Source organism: Xyrauchen texanus, chromosome 30 (genome assembly GCF_025860055.1).
Source record: "Xyrauchen texanus isolate HMW12.3.18 chromosome 30, RBS_HiC_50CHRs, whole genome shotgun sequence".
Lineage (NCBI taxonomy): Eukaryota > Metazoa > Chordata > Actinopteri > Cypriniformes > Catostomidae > Xyrauchen > Xyrauchen texanus.
Window position 1 is genome coordinate 8,285,017 of NC_068305.1, and position 18,384 is coordinate 8,303,400.

Below are 18,384 nucleotides of genomic sequence, written 5' to 3' on the forward strand. Positions count from 1 at the left end.
CAGGAAGGGGTGAGGGTCACACAGTATTTGCCGTGGCGCCATGCTCATCTCGTTACTTGAGTCTGAAGCCAGTGCTGAAGCGGATCTCATATGGAGTGGTGGTGGTGTAGTGGGCTAAAGCACATATCTGTTAATCAGAAGGTCACTGGTTCGAGCCCCACGGCCACCACCATTGTGTCCTTGAGCAAGTCACTTAACTCCAGGTTGCTCCGGGGGGATTGTCCCTGTAATAAGTGCACTGTAAGTTGCTTTGGATAAAAGCGTCTGCCAAATGCATAAATGTAAATGTAAATATTCATTACCCGAGTAGCGCAACCGTTGCCGAGGATGTCATATGCCCCGGGAGCCTCTGAAATGTTTTCAGTGGAACCACTGAACCTCATGCAGTTCAGCACCAACTGCGCACGCTCGCTTGTGAGGCGCGCTGTCATTGAGACTAAGTCTAACTCCATGCCGAAAAAAGTGATGCTCTGAACCGGGCAGAGCTTGCTCTTTTCCAATTTGACCCTGTAACGCCTGAGGTGCCTGAGCACCAGGTCCCTTTGTGCACAGAGCAACTGTCGAGAGTGTACTAGGATTAGCCAATCATCGAGGTAGTTGAGTGTGCGAATGCCCACTTCCCTTAACAGGGCAAGAGCTGCCTCTGCTACTTTCGTGAAGAAGCGAGGGGACCGGGACAGACCGAAGGGGAGGACCTTTTACTGATACGCCTTGCCGTTGAAAGCGAACCATAGAAAGGGTCTGTGACTGGGTAATATTGAGACGTGAAAGTATGCGTCTACCTCCGCAAACAAATCTTGATGCCGGACGCATGTCAGAATACGTTTCTGCCTCAGCATCTTGAACGGGAGTCTGTGTAAGGCCCGGTTCAGAACTCGGAGGTCCAAGATTGGATTGGAGGAATGTGACAGGGCAGAGGGCGGGCCGGGTCATGATTTTGCACACCGAGAGGGATAAAGGCCAATTGCGGACGGTGGTGCGACAGAGAGAGAGTGCTTACGGGCAGCTGTCCGTCATATATGTGTGTGTTTGTGTCTTTTGGTTCAGTTTTATATTAAAGCTATTATTTATATTGTCAAGCCGGTTCTCGCCTCCTCCTTTCCATTGGACAGGTAAACAGCTTTCGCTATTACAGCAGTATGGACACACAAAAAAAGAAAAAGAAACCAATAAAAAGAGACTTGCGGTGACTGGAGGGGATAGAAAAGCACGTTGGTTTGGACCAAGCAATTCCATTCCAATACTCAAGGAAATGTTGAAATGCTCCTCCTCATGTCACCAGCATTGAACAAGTCAGTGCTCTTTTTGCCAGTACACTTATTTGTTTACTTGATGGGGAGCTTGTGCCTCACCACTGATGAAAGGCTAGAAACACCCCTGCTCTTTTTACTGTATGTATTGTGTATGCAAAGAGAACCAAACCTGCATGCTATTTAGCCAGTGTATGGATGTGTGTTGTGGATTCTGCTGGACTTATTGCATCATTCAGTCTCCAAGATATGATGATGTAATGGTATAATGATGGTGTCTACATGTAACATTAATTTAGGAGACATTCCTGCCATCTAGCAGTATTTTAAATTAAGTGATATTTTTATGCAGAAGCATGTCTGCAGAATCACTGCTGGATCTTGTGTGTACTCATTATCCAGAGTGTGTTTTTAGTCAAAAAAGGCTCTCATAAGCTTGTGTTTTAAATTCTGTAAATTCTTAATTTTTCTGTAGAGTTGTTATGTGTATTAGCAAGAATAGATTGCCATAGTAATATGAGCCATGGATTATTTTGTGCACACTCTTCAAACACAATAAAACATGGCAAATGAACATTACATTCTGAAGGACTATTTCAATCTGAACAATATTCCTTCTTATTCAATCTAATTACCTGTTCAAGCCATCCATCCATCCATCCATTCATCTGCAGTTCTGCAATCTGCAGTTGAATGCTGTTAAAAATACACAACATCAGTAAAGTCGCATTACACCGATAGATCATCAAGACCATTGCTCCTCTAAATTCAATCTATGATGCTACATATTGGCATCCATTACACCCCACAGCTTTGAATCAGACAGGGACTCAATGGTTATTAAGAGGCCAATGAATTTGACTCCAAGCAGAGAGTAGGATTTCATTAAAGCTTTGCCTCCGATGACATTTAGTTTTTTGCAGGGATTCTTGACTCCCTCCAGCCATTATTCAATTGCAGATTTGGTAATTCCCTCTTTTCTCAGTATTTTTCTCTGTCTTTCTTTGCAATCACATCCGCACACATTCAAACACTGGTAATATGCAGGACATTCAGCGGTTGTAATTTGACAATTATTGATTTCAGTTCCTCAGTTAAAGGCTGCGCCATCTCTTGAGTAATTACAGGCTTGAATTCAGGCTCATCGACTTAATAGCACTTGAAATGCTGCATGTCAGTAATTCTCTGCGTTCTGGCATCGCTCGATAAACCGTTGCAAGAACCACACAGCTGTGTTGAGAATTTTCATGCTAGTCATGATTCCTTCACTTAGTCAATGCAAACAGCAATAATATAAATATCTGAAGTATATACATCATTGTTAAAAACAGAGGCATTTATGGGTCACATGTTTTATTTCAAGCTTACTCTCATAGAGGGATAGTTTACCCAAAAATTTTGTTCTAAACCTATGCAACTTTCTTTCATCCATGGAACAAAAAGGTGATGTTAGAACAGAATGTTAGCCTCTGACACCATTCACTTTCATTGTGTGGAGAAAAAAAAAAGTTTCAATGTAAGTGAATGTGTGCCAGTTACAACTTAGCATAATTGTACCATAGTCAGTTACAAATGCATGACATTTAACCTGCAGTATTTAACTAAGCATTTATAACTTCTAACTACACTCTACTAAATGTTTGTGAGTTGAAAATGTAACCCCACATAGAAACATAATATTTATGGAAGCCTGTATTTAGGAAGTATGGCTGGAATAAAACAACAGACTGATTGGATTACATCAATGGCTATATTTACATGCACCCTGAAAATGCGATTAAGGCAGTTCTGCGAATAAGTTGGAGCTCATATAAACAGTAAACTGTGATAATGCAGATAACGTGATTATGCTCATAATTAGGAGCATTTCTGCTAATGCCATGACTCTAAGCGAATAGTCAAAGTAATACTTTGACTCTAAGCGAATAGTCAAAGTAATAGCAAGTACCATGGAAAAGGGTATTGAAGAGGTTTGTCCATGTCATCTAAATATCTTAATTCATGTATTTCCATACTCTGATTATTGCCTATTAACAAACTATGGGTTTACATTTAAACTTGAACATTGAGCTCATGTTTTGCATGACAGGCTTAAGTCATTTAGAAATAAATTATGATTACCTTTACTCTTGTTACTTAAGAAAAAAGTATAACAAAAATGTAGTTCTATGAGGCTATAAGTTGGAACGATTGCTTTATATTAGTTATATTTGCTTTATGAGAAATAAGGGCTCATGGGTTTAATCTGAGAGCATAAAAATAACATGTGAAAGTGAAGAAATTAGGACAGAAAAATTACTGTTGCATAATATAATATATTATATAATATAAATATAATAATAATAATATATTAAGAAAATCAGACAATTGTCATAATCACAATGATTTGCTTGACAAATAATCGTCAGCAAATTTCATAATCGTGACAGCCCTATAAACAACTGGGGAACAAGATCTATCCTTCAGTGTTAATGCCACAACATGGAGATGGAGATTTAAAAATAAAGCTGTGCGATCTCATGGGTCCCTATTATAAAATGTAGTAATTAGAAGACTTTCTTTACAATGGAGACAAAGGTACATCCTGAAAACAGACCCAAGGTTGCATGTTTGTAGCTCAGGAGACTTACAGTAAAGGTGCAGTATGTAAAATTCAGAAACCCTTGTTATTAATGACACCTGTGGCCATTAAGTGAACTGCAGCCAGCTACCTGTTGCTCATGTTCGCGCTCGAGCACACACTCCATCGGCCAAAACAATGAGGTAACGTGCAGAGACTGAACTTGATCAACCGACATCATGCTGATAGATGAGGTAGCATAATTAAAATTGCACAGTTATGATTGTTTTATTACAAAATGTGAGACTAATCTAAAACTACTTATCAGCTAACATAGCATACTGATACACACATACAGCTACATACTACTGAAATAAACCAGACAGTTTACTGTTGCACTGCACTGTTATTTTGCACTATTGTATGTTTTGTATGTCATATGTTGTACTACAATAAAGAAACCAGCGTATTTGTTTAAATTTATCCTGTATACCTGACTTTTAGTATAAAGAGAAGATCGTTGAAATTATTTGAAAGTTACGAAGCAAGGTAGCTTGCAATTCGTTAGCGTTAGCAGGCAAGATCAAGTTAGCTAAAATTACACAGATCGATCATTATGACACTATATTTCACATGCTTTGCAGTTATGTAAGCTTACCTGTCCAATAAGAAGAATGCCAATTCAGAGTCGGTTTTGATCCCCAAAACCGAAGGTCCCTCCAGGAATCAAATGCCCTGCCGATGTTCACTCATGTTTTCGCTCGACCACGATCACATTTCCGTTTAGCCAGATGGGATTCCTTCATCACAACCTTTGGATTTTCCCGGCAAAATCGACCCGCTCCCTTCGCATGAAAATCAATCTACAGGCTTTAATAGGCATCCTAGGAAGTCAGAGAAGGGCACATTTGTTAAGTTGCGTTACAAGCCGTTCACACATTGGCAAAAAAAGGTGAATATTATATGAAAATAGTTACATACTGCACCTTTTATGGAGATCTCAGTTATGTTTCATGTATCAACTTTTTCCTCAGACATGTCCTTATGAGAAAGTAAAATGGATATGTAAATACCCATATGCACAGCTTTACTGTATCTATCAGTGTACACAATTCAACGGTTATTTGCGTGCACTGGTTTAACACTAAAGGAATTATGTAGATCAGGCAATGGTGCAAACGCACCCACAATCTCATGGCTGATTCTTTGCTATTCTGATTTTGCGGGCTGGATCTGAACAGCGGAGCTTGCAGCAGCCCACCATGACACACTCACCGGGACAGAGTCACTGTGATCCAGACACCTGGATCTTCTCTTTAACATGCCGAGGTGCGCTTGACTACACCGCACATCTGTACGTCTCCATTATTTGATGCATTTTTGCTGATGTGATCAAAAGAAAAGTTAAGGGGAGCTTGTTATTAAAACAGGTGCGACATGGGGGCCTGGGTAACTCAGCGAGTAAAGACGCTGACTACCACCTCTGGAGTCGCGAGTTCGAATATAGGGCATGCTGAGTGAGCCAAGTCTACTAAGCAACCAAACTGACCCGGTTGCTAGGGAGGGTAGGGTCACATGGGGTAACCTCCTAGTGGTCACTATAATGTGGTTCTCACTCTCGGTGGGGTGCGTGGTGAGTTGTGCATGGATGCCGCGGAGAATAGTGTGAAGCCTCCACACGTGCTATGTCTCCGCGGTAACGCGCTCAACAAGACACTTGATAAGATGAGTAGATTGACGGTCTCAGATGCGGAAGCAACTGAGATTTCTCCTCCGCCTCCCGGATTGAGGTGAGGCGGACCACCACAAGGACTTAGAGCACATTGGGAATTGGGTATTCCAAATTAGAGAGAAAAAGGAGAGAAAATTGGACCAAAAAAACAGGAGCACCATCTGGTTCACAAAAGCTGACACAGATTACAAAAATGTGATCTGCACACTGTCGCACAATGATAATCACTTAAGGTAATACAAACAATCTATTTTAACACCTTAAAATAAAAAGCACGCTAAAAGAATATTCTGAAAGCCAAAATATGCGATGTATTAATTCTGTTTTTTTTTTTTTTTTTTTCAAGAAGTGCTTATAAATATATTTGACATTTATTTTCTGCAAGATATGTTATTTTCGTTGTGTATTTATAATTTTTTTTACTAAAATGATGTAATATTTTCTTTGTTACTTTGCTTTGAATAGATCTTGAGTTTCTTGAGGAAAGTTTATAATAATATCGGCCAACACCATAGACTGAAACGTGGCATAATGTGAAATTGGTACGGATGATTTAAGTGTTTATTCTATTTCTAACTTTGTAAAGTTCTAAATAAAGTGAAAATTATATAAGAGGAAGTAGTTTTCATTTAAAAAGTATTTATTTCACTAACTAGATTTTCCAAAAATAGGCATTATAATGCCTAAAAATATGGTTATTTATTATGTTAACAGATTTGTATTGGTTTTCCAGAAGAAAAGTACTATATCACTATATATATCATTATTGTGATATAAAATAACTCATATTGTGATATAAGATTTTGGTCATATTGCCCATCCTTACCAGACAGTTGTGTAATGAAATACCTATTGTTTCAGGACATGCATTGTGCTGAATTTGTGGTCCACTGAGGATGGACACTTCTCATTGTGGAAGTGGGTCGATCCATGAGGAATTGGCAACAGAACACACTGGCACACTGTTTGTATGCATTGAGCATCTGTTGACGGCCCCCTGCTGCAAATCTGTGGTGCTGAAAGATGACACAGTGACACCATGCCAGAGTTTGTCTTGACTAAAGAAGCGCCATCTGAGGGGATTGATTCAGAGATTGTTCTAGTGGGAAACCTACTCATGTGCTGACGGATGGCTGGAAACAGACGCTGTTGGCTTGTTTGACATCTCATTTAAATTAGAGCTCTTGTGCTGCTCTGAGCTCATATAGAAGAGGAAATATGGCAGTCCAGGGTTGAGCTACTCAGTGCTCGACAAAATACAAAATGTAATAATTGGATCTCTTTGGCCCCATTTACACCTTGAATTAACATGCATATCCGGATACATATCCTTTAGCTGGATTGCATTTACACCTTGCAAGCAAAGGCATCTCCACTGTGATCGTATAGAGAACCTTTACCCGCGCAAAATGGAAAACACTACTTACGTTACATACATATTACCAGTGGCTGTGGTAACTGAAAACACGTTGTATTTTAGCGTATTTTTCCTTCATTGAAAACTTTTGGCAGCAGCCAAATGTACTTTTTGTTTCAGCAAAGAAAATTGAATATTTATGTCGCATTCTGCGGTTTTTAAGCGCAAAATATGCTTCTCGTCTGAAACGTGCAAGCGATGCCTGGTTTCACATGAGTGTTGCATGACAAATAGTGCATATTGTGATTTGAAATGATTAGGGATATTGTTCAGATTTCAAGATTTTTGCTGATTTAAATGTAAAATATCATGGTATAACAGTAATGAGAATCACCATTTGAAAAAATAATAAAAGTAAAACCGATGCATTACGGTATAGAGAAATTTGGGAAATAACACCTTCATGCAAAATAAATTCATGGTCCTAAAATATCAATACTTTTTTAAGCTTTATTTATTTTTTTAAAAAGTAATTATATTTGCATAAAGAATTAAGTCTGTTTTAGGATCAATAGTGTCATAAAAATTAAGCACATTTCACTTGTAAATTCTTATTACTGTAATACAAAATGCTTTCTCATTTACTATAATGCAGCAAAAATATAAATATATTTTGTAATTTGTGAAGTATTTATACATCCTGTAATATTTGTTTTACTGGCTTTAGTTTATGATGATTTAAATAATAAAATTATGGTATTGGAGTAATGAGAACCACCATTGAGAATAATGGGAATTACAAAACAAAAAAAGGAAATAAATAAAAACAAACTAGAAAGTTAAACATCTGGATGCTTTAGTGTAAGGCAAATAAAAAAGAAAAAAAAAAGAATGCTATATATGTGTGTGTGTGTGTGTGCGTGCGTGCGTGCTTGTGGTTTGCGAGGACATTTTTTTAGGTTACAAACAAGGGCATTATACTATAAATGTAGTTTTTCAAATCGCTTAAAAACATACTAAACAATTTTTTTATGAAAATATATAAATGCAGAAAGTGTTTTGTGAGGGTTAGGTTTAGGGGTAGGGTTAAGGGATAGTATCTATATTCCGTACAGTCTAAAAATCATTATGCCTATGGAGGGTCCTCATAAGGATAGCTGCAGCAATATAGGGGAAAGAGATAGTTGAAAATTCTCTCATCATTTACTCACCCTCGTGCCATCTCAGGTGTGTATGACTTTCTTTCTTCAGCAGAACATATTTGAAGAAAAATAAAAAAGATATCTCAGCTTAGTAGGTCCTTAAAATGCAAGTGGATGGTGATCCGACATTTGAAGCTCCAAAAAGAAAAGACAGTCAGCATAAACGTCATCCATAGGACTCCAGTGGTTAAATGAATGTCTTCTAAATCAAAATGATCAATTTTGGTGCAATAAAGTTCAATATTTAAGTACTTTTTAACCATCACTTCCTGTCGGCAGCAGTATACACATGTACGGGAGCGCTGAGTTCACGTGGTCTCTCGTGTGACGTATTTGCGTTGGCATGTTTCGGACGTAATCTCACGTTCTTCTCTCGGTTGAGACATCCAGGATGAGCACACAAAAGCACCATTGTGAGTAAAGAAACAGATAAATACAGATCTAAACCAAAACCAGTGAAGCTTCTGTACAGCGTTCCTACACACTTGTAAACAGCGCTGCTTTTCCACGTGTCTCACATGCCAACATGATTACATCACGTGCATGCAGCTGCTGACCGGAAGTGATACTTTATAGTTAAAAAATACTTAAATATTGATCTTTTTCACACCAGAAGACATTCATTTTACCACTGGAGTTGTATGGATGGATGATGTTTGTGTTGACTGTCTGGGATTTTTGGAGCTTCAAAAATTTGATCATCATCCACTTGCGTTTTAAGGACTTACTGAGCTAAAATATTTTTCTTCAAATGTGTTCAGCAGAAGAAAGAAACTCATACACACCTGGGATAACATGAGGGTGAGTAAATGATGAGAGAATTGTATAAAGACCATCATAATAAGTTTTCACATTAACATGAGTGAGAGAGCATATGCTGGCAGAGCGTCTGATCTCTGAAAGGAGTGGCCAATCCCTCAAGCTCTCCTGGATCTCTTTCCGATCAGGAAAGTCACTCCAGCCCCAGGCTTGCATGCGCTGCCAGTCTCGATCAAAGGCATCGCCAGTCCTGCGAGCTACTTATTAGCCACCCCCGCCCCGCAGTCATCGCTTACCTGCACACTTTAAAGCTCCTTTTTTCTGCCTATTTAAAAGGGAAAGCAGAAGAAAAGCAGGGCCTTGAATCGCCACTGGCCACGTCCATTTCACATCCCTGTCACTGTGGAAGCTTTGTGTTTCTGAATGGCACTTCCACTCTGTCCACTTTCTGAAGTTCTGAGAAAGTACTCGGTGACTCAGTGGGTGGAGGCTTATTTAGCTTAGCGAGAAGTGTTGAGGAACTTTGCTCTTTTGAAGTGCTTTTTACATTTCTCACTCTCAAGCTCTATGGTATGTTGGTTTTTTTCTCTCTTTTGTTTGTGCTTTGATGACTGCTTTGGTGTGTGAGAAAATGTACATTCTCTGACATTTAAAGGAATAATTCACTAAAAATTACAATTCTGTCATCATTTACTAACCCTAATGTTGTTCCATGTTGTATGATTTTCTTTCTTCTGTGGAACACAAAAGGAGACATTTTGAAGAATGCTCACACAGCTCTTTTCCATACAATAAATGTGAATGGGGACAAATGATGTCGAGCTTCAAAACTGGCACCTCAATATGCACAGGGATTTGGTATCAATGATGTCAAACATAATTGGTTAGTACATCTCCTGACCAATCACGATGCAGCATATTTAAAAAAAAAAAATTAATTAAAGGAATTATTCACCCAAAAATGAAAATTCTCTCATCATTTACACACACTCATGCCATCCCAGATGTGTATGACTTTTTCTCTTCTGCTGAACACAAACGAAGACTTTTAAAGAATATTCAAGCTCTGTGTTCCATACAATGCAAGTCAACAGGGTCCAAACCTTTGAAGCACAAAAAGCATGTAAAGGCAGTATAAAGGTAATCCAAAAGATTCCAGTGGTTTAATCCATGTCTTTAGAAGAGATATGATAGGTTTGAGGATAGCTTTTTTACTATCAGTCACCACTATCAAACAGACCTCCTCTCTTCTAAGAGTTCTTCTGCTTTTGTTTTTGGAGAATTACATTCTTTGTCCATATCACCACCTACTTGGAGGGAGGAGAATTAATCTATAATATCTCTTCTGAAGACATTGATTTAAACACTGGAGTCTTATGGGTTACTTTTATGCTGCATTTATGTGCTTTTTTTAAACTTCAGTGTTTTGGACCATATTGACTTGGACTGTGGACCTGCTGAGATAGTCTTATAAAAATATTTGTTTGTGCAAAAGACAGAAAGTCATACACATCTGGGATGGCATGAGGATAAGGAAATGATGAGAGTGTTTACATTTTGACATTTGATTTAATTCTGTGTCCACATAAGTTACCGTATGACTTCAAAAGACTTGAAATGTAGTGCATGAGTTGTGTGGATGGCTTAAGGGTGTATTTTTGTATTTATTTATTTGCACATCTTGATAGTCCTGGTCAGTATATGCTTTCATTGTATGAAAAAGAGCAGTGAGAACATCCTACAATTTCTCCTTTTGTTTTCCACGAAACAAAGAAAGCCATGCGAGTTTGGAATAACATGAGCATGAGTACATTTTGACAGAATTTTGAACTATTTTTTAGTAGATTTTTTGACAGTTACATAAAATAAAATTATATAATATTTTTTTTTTTTTTTTTAAGTTTTATGGTAGTTCATGAGCTTTGAAGCAATCTATAGGCTATAAGCTTTAGCCAGTGTAAAGGATTTGCATTTAAAATGTACAGCCTCTCCTTTCCATGTATACGGACCGAAAATATTGATGACTCACACTGCACTTACCCATTTTGTCAAATGCCCTCTAGAATGAGTAGATTGTATTCATGATTTTAGCCAGGGGGAGGGGAACTCAGTTTTCTCCATTAACCAACATCTTATGGAGTTTAGTGTTCCTTGCCACAGTCACCTTTGGCTTGCTCACAGGGGTTCTAAATACAATTATTATTTAATTATTTAATTTAGATACATAATTTAAAATCACATTTAATCAAACTACACAATGATGACTCTAAGACTTTATAGATATTATAGCGTAATTTTCTGTTAAAGCACGATTTTCTGTAAAGCTGCTTTGAAACGATGTGTGTTGTGAAAAACGCTATACAAATAAATATGACTTGATTTTAAGATATCAAAAGTTATGATATATGGTCTCATATATTTTGAAGAAATTTGAACATGGGTTTGGCAGAATTCTGCACGCAACTCGCTAATGGGCAGGGTCAAGTACAATTTAATTCTGAGGTTCTTCTCCAGGTATTGCTCCATTTGCATCCTAGTGTATAGTCCATTCTCTGTCAAGCACCAGTGATATAAACAAAGACAGCATATTCATAAGAATTGTGTAGTGTAAATAGACTGTAGGCAATGATTTAGAAGAATTGAAATAGTACTATGACAGTAATACGCAACTTTTATATGCATAGAAAATGTTATTCTCGTCAGGATTTGGATGTACGTTCCATTAAATTATAGAGAAATGTAAGTATTATTAATAATTTTATAAAAACAATCTCAGGAAAATAACTAATTGCGCTTTGTGCCACTACATTTACATAGAACACACCCACAGTTTGTGTGCATACACCCACAGATAGCGCAAACACTCCCACCCATGTCCATTTGAGAGATAAGATGTGGCGCAAGGTCACTGCTCATAGCGCTGCGCTTTGCACACTCATGAAAATAGAGCCCACAAACTGAAAGATCTTTTATTTTGAAAATAAAACAAGCTATTTTATGACCAACAAGGTGCTTGAAGGGTGAAAAGATCCGAAAACGATTTGATGAACTAGTTGCAACATAAGTTTTAAGCAGCTGGACACGACATAATCACACCCAAGATGGCAGATGTTACATTGCCTTGAACAACCCTTCCACCCTACTCTAGTCGGAGAAAGAGATGTAACAAAGTCCAAATAATGGCGTAATATTCCAGCAGCCAAGTGCTTCTGTGGAACAAGGCCTTCCAGGGGCCCCGCAGCAGCAGGGCAGCACACCAGGCTGGTAATGATCTCATCTGTATGCAGTGTCTTCCTCAGATCTGTGTCATCAGAAGCCTTATTTCCCAGCAGGTTTAGAGCTTCTACACATGATCTCTTTATTTATTTATCTCTCTCATTTACTCCTTTTCTCTCTTTTCCTTACAAAAAGTTAATGAAATGTTCCTTGGCCCCTTGAAATGCATATGATATCCAGTGGGAAGAAAAATTACACCCTATTTTAAAGATTGAGTAGGAGATCGCCCCACTACAGAGACTGTGTAGGACTTCTGTGTGAAATGAATTGTTAGCATGAGTCTCGCTTTTACGGTTGTCTGTATATTGCCATGACGTCTGATATGTGTTATGATAATTATATGTGATAAACTGTTTATTGAGTTGTTTACTGTTTGATATAAATGCTTTAGAATCATACTCATCTTTAGAATGACACCTAAACAAGACCTAAATCATCTTAAACACGACTAAACCTTCTTAAACAGTGTATAAATGTGAAGTGTGAAATTATGTCTTTCAAATTTTAAAGGCAACAGCGACATTGAACGTTATCAAATGGCTAATAAGAAAATCCCGTTCAAATATACCCGGCCGGTCGAAGATTGGCTACATGAGAAAGGTAACCATCACAAGACCCTCAATGTTTTTGAGTTATTTTGTTTTTTGTTTATTTTAGTTTGCGTTCATATAATCCTTGTCATGCCGTTTCGTTATATTTTTTGTCCAGCCAGGTATGATCAGTCTTTACCTTAGCCCTTTGCCACTAATTAACCAAAAATGTTTCATAAATTACTTCCCCTCCCATGATGTAACATTTTCGTTGAGTATAATTTTTTATGTGGATTGTGATCCTCTTTTGTTATGTCCATCAAATCATTGACCAGTTAAAGGGACTGGTAACAAGCACATACTCGAAACTAACTTAGATTTTAAAACTAAACTCAACGCCAGGCTGTTTGATTAGACACGTAGAAATGGAATGTTCTTCCATTGCGTTACTCTTAATGGTCCAAACCCCCAAAGACAACGAATTGGTGCTGAAGAATTTGAAACTCCACTTTGCTGACTGCCACTTTTGAACCATGTGATGAAATCGTCTGACACCTCTTCATAGTTTCGATGAAAGGGCGGGGTGTACCAATTATCAAATTTAACATTAAAGTCCTTTGAATGATAACGATAGGATTATTAAATGCGTTTAAAGGTCATTGCCTAAATTGCATAAGATGATTATAAAGTCCCTTTAACACTGTCTAAATCCACTTTGAAATCCCATTAGTGGTTCTACATGCATGAATCAACATGAAATTCATTTGATATGTATGAGATGAGCTTTCTACTATGCCCGCTGTAATATACAATTGTAAATGTGTAACAGCTTTAATACGGCCTGCAGTGATGTCAATTCTCACCATTTCTATTTCTAAATGTTTGACACATATGAAAAGCCATTTGGAATTTTCCCCAAAACATTTGCATGAGAAAGCATCTCACGATGAAGACGGTACAAACAAACATGGAGTAAAGTAACGCTACTCTTCGTTTTTAATGCTTGGATTTAAAGGTGAAGTGTGTAATGTTTTCGAAGGTAAAATACTTCCACCTGTCCCAGCTTAATATGCAGATATTCCCCTGAAACCACTTGACCCAGCAACACTGACTCCAATAGCGAGCAATAGCTGATGGGAGTGTCTGGGAAGCCTGTTTGAAAACAGTCATTATGTTGTGCAGAAATGATATACTTCAGCTTTAAAAAGCTCAAGCATTAAATCTACTGGTCATTAGTTAGCTAAATAAAAACTACAATAAGAGAATTGACAATCAGATAAAACGAGCGTGCATATAAACCATTCTGATTGCGTCCTCCTTCACTGGTCTTCTCCTCAGGTCGTCAGCTGACCATTTTTAACACCCAAGCCACCATCTCAATAGGCGGTAACAACCGCAAGCGCCCGTATCAAGGCCAGCTCTCAGGCCTCTATTACAATGGCCTGAAGGTTCTCAACATGGCAGCTGAAGGTCATGCCAACATCAAGATAAATGGCAGCGTGAGACTGGTAGGTGATGTGCCCACCAGCAGAAGCCCTTCCCGCACCACCACCTCCATGCCTCCGGAGATGTCCACCACCTTTATCGAGACTACCACCACCCTGTCAACCACCACCACTCGCAAGCAGCGCTCCCCACCCACCATTAAGGTAGGCTGCTTGGGTTTCCTCCATTTAATCTCTACAGTGGGGTTCAAACTGGAAATAAGTTTTCGTATTTAAAGACAAAGACAAATTCTGATGTAAAATGAAGAAGAAATATAATACATACAATGCATGTGAATGATGACCAGAACTTTGAAACTCTAAAAATGACATAAAGGCAGCATAAAAGTAATCCAGTGGTTTAATCCTTTTATTCTGAAGCGAAGTGATAGGTGTGGGTGAGATACAGATCAATATTTAAGTCCTTATAAATTCTCCCAGCCCAGTAGGTGTTGATGTGCACAAAGAATGTGAGTCACCAAAACAAAAGAAGAATGTGAAAGTGAAAGTGGAGATAGATAGTAAAAAAAAAGAACTTAAATATCGATTTGTTTATAAACCACACCTATCATAATGCTTCTGAAGGTATGGATTTAAACACTGGAGTCGTATGGATAACATTTATACTGTCTTTATGTGCTTTTTGGATCTTCAAAGTTCTGGTCACCATTTACTAGCATTGAATAGACCTACAGAGCTGATATATTTGTCTAAAAAATTGTATTCAGCAGAAGAAACAAAGTTATACACATATTTTTAAGCACAGCTTTTAAGCTACATCCACCAAACTCTGCACAGCCCTTCAGACTGTACTGACATAGTGTGCTATATTGGAATTACGGCTTTCGTATATCGGACACCAAAAGTCCTCTAGATTTAAATTTACGGAATGTTAAAATGAGCCAAGAGTCTGAAACTGAATGTCTGTGATTTTAAACTCCAACTGTCAAAATGTTCAAATGTAAACACACACCTGTGAGCTTTGTAAATGTAAACACACACATTTGAAGACCTTTTAAGCATCAATCTGTTTTTTATACTTTCAGAAAAGGCTTTGTCAAGCCAACATCAAATTTAACGTCTAGGTTACTGTCGTAACCTCTGTTCCCTGATGGAGGGAACGAGACGTTGTGTCGAATGAAGCAACACTAGGGGCTACATTCGACACAACGTCGAGTGAACGACAGATGGGGAACTACTGTGCTCTTAATATTAAACCTACATTATCAAAATGTCCTTAGACTTGGTGGAAATGCATTCAAACCTTTGCTCATATTACATGTACAATGTACACTTCTACATAAATGTGTGTCTATCTGTATGTGCTATTGAGATTCGTCATGCCCTCTGTCGATGAACTGAATGCTTTCTTTAACACATTCTGACATGAAGCCAATGAATGTCTTTAGTTCTCAGAGAAAGTAATCACGCTGACCATTTCATTGATGCTAGAGGAGAAATTGAAGCAGCAGTCTTCATATTAAAACCATAACTCTCCCTGTGGCATCGCTCAGCGACAGGCCAAGACTTATCCTCTCCTCACTTTTAAACAGATCAACCAGAGCAAAATAATAACCTCTCATGTCAGCTCTAACTGCAGCCTGACTTCTTCAGTATGGCAGCACCGCGGTCATCGCTAAAAGCCTTCAAACTCACAGGCAGACCATTTCAGTGGATGAAGACTTTTTTTTTTTTTTACTTTTTTACTTTTTGGCCATTTTGCCATCTATAGTAAGTTGGTTCACTGAGAGGCCATATTTTCAGTCAAGCATGTGCAACTATCAGTCTAGTTCCTGTGAATTGAGTTGCTTTTATAGTTAATGGATTCATAGCTCTTTTCTGTCAATTTGGGTCAAAAAGGACCGGTAGTATTCAGTAGATTTACAGCACACCTTTTCATTATAAAGATGAACACACTGAACACAAACACTTATAGTAGCATTTCATCTGGAAAGAGTGCCACCTATTTGTCAGAGGTGGAAATTAAAAAATAATCTGATTATACAGATTCATGGTTTATGTCCTAAAAGATTTTCTTTTCAGAATATAAATGTCTGCATTTTTACCAAATAGCTTACACGATCAAGATGATCTTTTTACTGTTTTGCCTCTTACATAGGTTAAAGAATACTTGAACATAATAGGAGGGATGCGCTGACTTAAAGGGATAGTTCACCCAAAAATTACAATTCTCTCATCATTGACATACCCTCATGCCATCCCAGATGTGTGACTTTATTTATTCTGCAGAACACAAATTATGATTTTTAGAAGAATGTCTCAGCTCTGTAGGTCCATACAATGCAAATGAACCAAGTGCCAAAATGTTATGCTCCAAAAAGTACATAAAGACATAATAAAAGTAATCCAATCACTCCTGTGTTTTAATCCAAATTTTCAGAAATTGTATGATTGGTGTGGATGGGAAATTGAGGTCATTTTTGCTAGGAATTATTCTCCCTGCCTAGTAGGGGGCGTATGCATAAAGAATGTGAATCACCAAAAACACAAGAAGAAGAATGTGGAAGTTAAATTGGAGACTGACTGAGCAGGGAGAATTTACAGTAAAAAAAAAAAAAAAAAAGGACTTAAATATCAGTCTGTTTCTTATCATATTGCTTCTGAAGGCATTGATTTAACCACTTGAGTCTTATGGATTACTTTTATGCTGACTTATGTGATTTTTGGAGCTTCACAATTTTGGCACCCATTCAGTTATGGATCAAAAGAGCTGATACATTCTTATAATAATCTTCGTTTGAATTCAGCAGATGAAAGAAAGTCAGACACATCTTGGATGGGATGAGTGTGAGTAAATTATGAGAGAGTTTTAATTTTTGGGTGAACTATACCTTTAAGGATAGCAAAGTTGTTGTGTGTTTGTTTGTTTGTTTGTTTGTTTGTTTGTTTGTTTGTTTGTTTGTTTCTTTTAAGTTTAAAACAAAGATTCAGACCATTATGTCCCCTTCTAAATGTTGTATGCTGGTCATATGATAAGTGTTCATTGCCTTAATTTTGCCAAGTAGGACATGTTCCTGGGGACTGAACATCCTAACATTTTGCTTCCTCTAAAAATTGCAATGGTTGAAAGAGCAATAACCATCGCAGCACTTTGGTATCTTACAGCTGCACATAAAGAACATGGATGCCACAGTAGTGTCCTGGATCAACACTCTTGTTTGTTTTAGAGCAACATTCCTATCAACCAATCAGACTTAGTGATAGGGAACACTGGGGCCCAGAATAAGGGATATAACAGCATTCTGATCAACCAATCATTGCCCTCTGGTTTTAATGGTGGTTTAAGACCTCATGAATTCAGATTTTGTATTTATATATATATATATAAAGTATACCATATCTTTTAACTTTTATGTGATCTATATGCTTGTAAACTTCTTAAATGGATAGTTCACCCAAAAAAGATTTTTAGAAGAATATCTCAGCTCTGTAGGTCCTCACAATGCTAGTAAATGGATACCAACATTTTAAAGCTCCAAAATGCACAAACTTCTTGTTTCAATAAGAGCTAATAAAAATGTGATAAACCACTCTTGAAAGCTGAATAATCTGTTATGCATTATAATAGTATTACAGTATCAAAAAACAACATTTTATAATATTAACACATTTGGTTCAATTAATTCTCCCACATTAAAAGAGACAACATCTAGAATATACTGTATGTAATCAAAAAGGCTTATTTATGAGAGCATTCTCTCTTCAATAAGATCTCCATTTTGCTTTTGTTGTAAGTGTATTTTTTTGTAAGACAACATATCCCAGATCAATTTCTAGGGCCTCAGTCAGTTTAATTCATACTGTGCCCACAAATTCATTTTCCATAGGTGTCACTTTTACTGCTCCCTCTTGGCTTGTCAATATGGACAAAAAGAACAGTACCTGTGCAAGCTGGCAGGTTTCCCATCCTGTGAGGTGCCTGGACTGTGAGCGATGTTGGGTTGTTTTGAGCAGTTTAGGGCTCAGCACCTGCTCTTGTATTGGTGCCATTTTGGCACAGTCCTCTGACTCACCCAATGTGATCACAGGGGAAATCGACATATTGCTTCCGAAGGTTCATGTACCCTGAAATCAACCCCATTCAGACTAATTACTGTCAAGTGTCTTCACCTATCAGACATTTTTGCATCAATTCAAATGTGAATACTAGGCTTGGGATCCTTTTTCACGCATCGATAATCAGAACATTTCCAGATGATTATCGATCCATGTC

At 37.8% G+C, this 18,384-nt stretch overlaps 1 protein-coding gene across 2 annotated transcripts in view; it reads left to right on the forward strand.

Moving 5' to 3' along the window:
* LOC127624134 (neurexin-3b) overlaps positions 1-18,384 on the forward strand; it is a 485,619-nt gene that overhangs the window by 405,047 nt on the left and 62,188 nt on the right. For both annotated transcript variants that reach the window (XM_052098814.1, XM_052098813.1), the window contains one exon: positions 14,005-14,315. In XM_052098814.1, coding sequence (XP_051954774.1) covers positions 14,005-14,315 — 311 coding nt within the window. The remainder of the gene's footprint in view (positions 1-14,004; positions 14,316-18,384) is intronic.